Source organism: Lactuca serriola, chromosome 8, assembly GCF_051521515.1.
Source record: "Lactuca serriola cultivar US96UC23 chromosome 8, Lser_US96UC23_V15, whole genome shotgun sequence".
Lineage (NCBI taxonomy): Eukaryota > Viridiplantae > Streptophyta > Magnoliopsida > Asterales > Asteraceae > Lactuca > Lactuca serriola.
This window is the reverse complement of record NC_136415.1, coordinates 213,005,409-213,012,046: the sequence shown is the minus strand read 5'-3', so window position 1 is coordinate 213,012,046 and position 6,638 is coordinate 213,005,409. Positions and strand designations below refer to the sequence as shown.

Here is a 6,638-nt window from a genome sequence, read left to right as displayed (position 1 = left end):
CTCCATTTTTGGTCATCTTTAGAGTTAGAGTCTTATGGAGTCATAGAAATTGATAAATTTGGAAACTTTATCCATTAAGTCCCTTAAAAGGATTAGATCTAAATTTTTTGGCCCTTGACTTAATGGATTAAGAGCTTAATGGATAATTTGTTTGGATGTATTTAGTGGCACTACGAAAAGAGTGTCGCTACCCAAGTTTCAATGTTTAGTCGCGATTGAGATCGAATGTTATCGACGAAACAAAGGGTTCGTCGTGGCGCGATTGTCCGTTGATTTTTAACCACTTTGACATGTAGTAAAACATTAAGTATTCAGTTGAAGAGTGAGGTTTGATCTTTGAATATTGTCTACTATGTCCTTATTATATGGTTCTTGTCTGATATATTGTTTTCAAGTAAGATCATATGTTTGACTGCCGATCTTATTTGCTAACTACATACGATTATGCATTCATAATGCAATCGCCGATATTAGTAATAGCCTTGATATGGTTATATTGGCTAGGAGTCGGTGGTTGTATGGCGGATAAGATCTGACGGTGGTATGATTGCTTAGAGTCAATAATTATCTGATGGCAAGGTGTCTCTAGTTTATATACATTATGTTATATTGTTATGTTATATTTGAGGGGTTGATGATGGATCATCGCTATATCTAAGAGCCTTGTTTGTATGTATTGTATGTATGGTGGAATATGTGTCATTTTGGTGAACTCATTAAGATTCATGCTTACGTTATTAAGTTAAATGTTTTTCAAGTTCTTTGGGGAAAGAGCATAGCGTAACTCTTCATCCGCATTGAAGTTATACTGTTATTTGACTTCCACTGGTTTTTGTACTTTAACTTTGTTTAAATAGTATGATTTTGAAACCAACAAATATTATGATATGTTTACATCAACGAGTTTTGAATGATTAATCTAGTTTTAAATGAAAAGTTTGGTTTGAAATTTGGGACATTATACTAATAAAAAATTCTCACATGTATCAAGTATAATCGTTAACAATGACAAGAATGTATCTCTTGTGTAATAATACCTTATATGGCTAAAGGTATAATAATGTCAACATATAAGTGTTGAAGAAGCTCTTGAATCGAGGATTCATTAATCAATGGTTGCTTCATTCGACTTTGCTTCTCACACTCATATAGAGCAAATAGATTTTTACTATCATATTTTTAGGTCTTGCATTCCTATAACATAATGTAAAAACATTATTCATATAATGATAACTGAGATGAGCGAGCCTTTGGTGTCATGACTAGCTTACATCCAAAGATGATTTTGATAGGAAAGAAAATTCAATTTAATGAAGAGATTAATATGAAAAAGTTACATCTTTCTATTTCTCCCTGAAATGATTAGACATTAATCTCTATTTTTGTGAGAACATAGTTATGCTTATCATCTAATTCAAGTGGATAATAAGTGTCACAAGTTGACCAATCTTGACTTGATAATGCTTTAATCCAACAACAAAGAAAACTTTCTAAATGATAAATGTAGCATTTTCTTAGTATGTCATAGCCAATGATAATGTCGTTTGTGTCCGGTGGTGGAGCTTAAAAAATCAATTGGGGTGGGGGTGGGGGAGTAAAGATTGTGCTTGCTAGTCTTACTACTAAAAATGTTAGGTGTTCTTTCTCTATTTTATATGCCAATTCTAAAGCATTTTCATATTCATCTCTTCTTTTTATGGTGTCCTTTTCCTAGCTGACCCTTTTTGCCACCAACTTAGTAATAGAAACAAAGACATGACAGTAGGTAGAAGGTCTAGCTACCAAAGATTTACATCCACAAAAATTAACAAACATGTTGCTTAGTTTTTTATATTCCACCTTCTCGAACATTAGAAAAATTAGTGAACTCGTTTCCATATGGAAGTTTTACATAGACATGCATGGAATTTAATTCTCTATGTTGAAATTATTCCTTTGCAGGATAAATGATTCTAGTCACACCCCTTCTCCTTAAAAGAGTTAAAGAAGGAAAGTTTTTTTTACATAAAGATCTCAAATACCATAAATTTCCACATTATATGTTTTATGCAAGACCTCTAGTTTATCTTTAACAAGAGCATATCCTCTAGGACTCTAATGGGAAAGAAGGAGATAGGTGGAGGATATATGTACCTGGGCAATTTACAAGACTCTGGTTGGTTGCTAAGTATACTTGAGATACTGGTTTCTGAGTTTCCATGTTTAAGACAATCGAATTCAGAGTCAATGAAGGGACAACTTGCAGTTGCATAGAGTGGGTATAAATTATCTACTAGCCAGTTTCCTCTAAATAAATCACAACCCAATAACTCTTTCCCCCTTAATGTAGTACTAGTAGTGCTATTGGTATTACAGGATGAATGGATGATGACAAAGATACTTATGTTTGAGCCAATGTTACAATAAGTAGCTATAACTCATTATGAAGAATTGAAGATAAAAATCACTCAAAAAATTTCAGAGTGGTCGACGGAATACGGATGATGGTCTGATGGGGAAGAGAGAAAAGAGAAACGGAGAGAACACTTAAGTGCTTTACATACTTGATCGATTCCATCGCGGATGTGAGAGAGGTGGTGGGAGGTGTCTAATTTAGCGAACATCCGACGGAGACGGACTGAGTGAGGGTTAGAGAGTCGGTGATTTGGTTCTTGGACTATCAGATAGTCGGGGAAGGGGGAGCCCATTTCTTTTATTTTTGGGCAAATATGTATTAAAATTATTGGGCGATGGGGTGGGGGGGGGGGCAGCCCTTCTGGCCTAACCATCCTCCGCCCTTGTTTGTGTCATTCCAAAAAGTAACAAATCCATTTTTTATGGTCCTATAGATACGCCTTTATTATAACATGTGCATCATGTGTAGAGAGCAATAACTATTTCTTCAAAGTCATGCTTCTACCACCACAATTTTTAAGACTAAGGTCTACTCAACCGAAGTCATAAGAAATGTAAAGAATCTAGTCCCTTGACAATAGACGTTTCACTGTGGATCCAAAACATATTTCATCGACTTCCAAGAAGAAAAAAGATATCCGATCTCCCACTTCAAATATGTCAATTGCCCGATTCAAATAAAATGAAGTATGACTTTTGGATTAATGAAAAAACATCGTCGTATTTTATTTTTTATGTTGAGAAAAAAAAAGTTGTTCTTTTATCTCAAGAATACCTTACTTTTTGGAAGAAAAAAAAATCGTTTGGCTAGATTAATCTTAAGATGTTAAAAAGCCATCATGTATCTGTGTATGTTTGTATGTATCTATGAATGAACACAATTGAAATCACAAATGATAAAGTCGGAGTTGTTTTACTTATAAAACCTCCCTTGATGAAGCTACAAATGTCAACCCTCTATACCCTATCAAATTTGTTTCCTTCTTTGCACGTCTCTCTCCGTAACATATTACTTTTCGAGTAAATTACAAGAATGGTCTCCAATCTATACAAAAAGTTACAAATTTAGTCAAACTTTTGGATTTTTTCCAAAGGTGCCCCTAAGTTGCATTTCTATTTCATAAATAGCCCCTCTCCTAAACACCATTTAAGCATTCCGTTAAACTTTACCATGTGCAAATGTAGAGTTTTTATTCACTTCTTTTTTTAGTTTTGTTTTTGGATTCCCAATGATACAACTTTCTTCTTCGATTCCTTCATTAACAATATTTATTTCAGTTTCATTCTTATCTCAGTTACAGTTTTTAAGGGCTTGATTGTGTTCAACAATGGTGTTGGAGATGTGGCAAGTGGGATCAGATGATGTAGAATTAATCATATACATCCGAAGTCTTTTAATTATGATATTCTATATGATTAATTAATTTCATCTTAATAATTTTGAAATATTTGAACCATTTTTATATGTATTTTTGTTTAATAAAAGGTAGTTATAATGCAATCGATAATTATAATAAGGCTCAAGATGTTTGCAAACATATAGTGACATGATTTGGCAGCAATGGTAACAATGTCTAATGAAATGGGTTAGACAACTATATGGTTTAGGTGTTACTTTTTAAAATTCATAGAATGTTATTAAACCAATAGTTTAGCTTTTCCTTTTTGCTTTATGTTGTGTTTTGGCATCACTATCACAAGGATAGTATAAATTTTGATGACAATTTCCTTTGTATGTTTATAAACTTAACGGATGCTATGTTAAAAATATGTATACATGATAGTATATGTTTGCAAACAATTAAAAACTAAAAACTATTATTTTAGAAAAACCATATATAACAGTACTAACTATATTTTATCTTTGCTCTGTTTAAAAAGTTAAATTCTATGTTTTGATCAAAGACTGCTACAATTTGGTAAAAGGCTATGGCTGCTAGCTAGGTAATCACATACATGGAGGCACCAGAAGCGTGTGAAATTTACAAGAGGAGAGAGGATGTGTATGGTATTTGAATATTCAATTGTAGAGGATGATCGTGTAAATTGGAAGTCTCAACAAACAATTATGGATAATAATGAGAGAGAGAGAGAGAGAGAGAGAGAGAGAGAGAGAGAGAGAGAGAGAGAGAGAGAGAGAGAGAGAGAGAGAGAGAGAGAGAGAGAGAGAGAGAGTTAAAATACCAAAATGCACCATTGTACTTTACACATAGGGGGGTTCAAGTGAGTGCCTAAACGTTGTTTTTAGAAATTTTAAAAACTAGGACCAACCTTGCAATATTTTGTAAAGTTTAGGGACAACTTTTGTTATTTACTCTAGTTTTTATTTTTCTGATTGCAACAACTCCTTCGATTAACTTCCCCACTACCTGGCCCCCACACCAACACCAAGATTCTACAAATGGCTACCATAACTTCATATATATTATTATATTATTGTTCTCATCTATATATACAACCCTTTACTCATATTGTGTTCGTTGTATCTGCATCCCTCTCTCTATGGAATCAAATCATTCATCATATGCATATACATCTATGAACAAATCTATGGATGAATCAGACACAGTAACAACCGAAGAAAGTGGTTGGACTGCTTATTTTGAAGATTTTATGGTTGCCCAACAGCATGATCATCATAATAATCATTCAGTTTCTGATCATGATTATTATCATCATCATCAACAACAACAACAATATCAACATCAACATCAACATGGTGATCATCATCATCAGCAACAAGATCATGATGGACCCTTGTTATCTGATGTTGCTTCACATGTTGAGTGGAATACTATCGATAATTCGATGAGTGGTGTAGCCCCGAAATTCACCAAGAAATTGAATCTTTTCAAGAAAACGAGTAGAAGAACAAGAGAGATTCTTTATGATGATTCTTTAGAAGACACGGCTAGTTCTCCTGTCAATAGCCCTAAGGTTAGATCATAAAATGAATTATCATGTTTATAAGAATTCTTTATGTGGAATAATATGTTCATTGATTTAAATGGATGTTGTTAATTAATAGGTTGGGAGTCAACACATGGGGTTTAATCAAATAAAAGTAGACGATATCATAGAGAATTCTTTGGTAATTTTCTACCGACTGTAACATCTTTTTTCTGAAAAACAAACCGTTTCTTGAATATATTTTGTGGTCAACTAATTTAGGGAAAAAGAGGTGCCTTTGAAGATCAAAGCATGGAAAGAGGATTTGAAGAACACAACAATGGAAGCACAGATTTGAGGAAAAGAGGGTTATGCTTAGTTCCCTTGTCCATGTTCGTAAATTATATCTGATAATCCCCTACCCCAATATCAGAAGAATATAGATGGAAAAAACTGTATAGAGTTCTTGAATAAGGTCAAGGAGAGTGAAACAGTCGAACTTGAGACATTGCAGCCTGTATAGCCCAGTTCACATTCAAATCATACATCCTTCTGTATCTAGTAAATGTAAAGACTTTAATAATTTTCTTGTTTATTACAATGAGGCTAGGAGTAGCCTCTATACATTTGGTTAAATCTTGTGTAAATTTGTGTTTCTCTTTATTCTTGATTTGTTGTCACAAATCACAATCATAAATGCTACAATTTCAAAAGGCAGATAGGAATAGTATGTCTTTTGACTAAGTTCAAAGGACTTGTAGTTCAAAACAATAAAAAAGCCGAATTTCAATAGTATTTGGAAGGGGACTTTTCTTCGCGAACATGGGGGTTTAGTTTCCCTCCAAATTGCTTCAAAAGGAAATGTACTGTTCTTAGTTTTAGACTTTTAGTATCACTTTTAGAAAGATATTGGGAAGGAATGCATGTACACCAACATCCAGAGAAAATAGACCCAAAAGAACAAGCAAGACTGTACAATTTTGGTGACTACAGGAAAAGGACACACCATAAATTATAACGTCTCTATTTCATCGACTTTAATAAACTTAATTAGTTGACATGTCTTACTAATTATCGTAAAAGAAACTATACAGATGAAAGCTGATCAATTAATGACCTTAACATATATAGTGTTCTTAGATTGTTCTTCATCAAATCCGCAAACCCTAGCATATCAATTAGTCATGAAAATAATAATCAATTTTAAAGGATAACATATACACATAAAATATCAAAAAGTCAAAAGCGAGGATCTTGACACAAAGTTCTTAATTGCATTCTAGGTCTTGATCTTCCGAAAAATTAAATCCATAGTAAGCCCATACAAAAAACCAAAATATTAAACACTTAAATCT

The 6,638-nt window shown here is 33.2% G+C and overlaps 1 protein-coding gene across 1 annotated transcript; it reads left to right on the top strand.

Moving 5' to 3' along the window:
- The first annotated feature begins 4,864 nt into the window (after positions 1 to 4,864).
- Positions 4,865 to 5,919, top strand: LOC145071484 (vascular-related unknown protein 1-like). The gene is made up of 3 exons (XM_079018357.1): positions 4,865 to 5,331; positions 5,423 to 5,485; positions 5,566 to 5,919. The coding sequence occupies exons 1-3, from the start codon at positions 4,897 to 4,899 to the stop codon at positions 5,692 to 5,694; spliced, it is 627 nt and encodes a 208-aa protein (XP_078874483.1). The 5' UTR covers positions 4,865 to 4,896; the 3' UTR covers positions 5,695 to 5,919.
- The last annotated feature ends 719 nt before the right edge of the window (positions 5,920 to 6,638 follow it).

Bases quoted from the DNA above. Each gene is read 5' to 3' on its own strand.
- LOC145071484 (XM_079018357.1), top strand. From the start codon at position 4,897: ATGGAATCAAATCATTCATCATATGCATATACATCTATGAACAAATCT. The intron at 5,332-5,422 runs GTTAGATCATAA...GTTAATTAATAG, and splicing joins CTCCTGTCAATAGCCCTAAG to GTTGGGAGTCAACACATGGG. The intron at 5,486-5,565 runs GTAATTTTCTAC...CAACTAATTTAG, and splicing joins ATATCATAGAGAATTCTTTG to GGAAAAAGAGGTGCCTTTGA.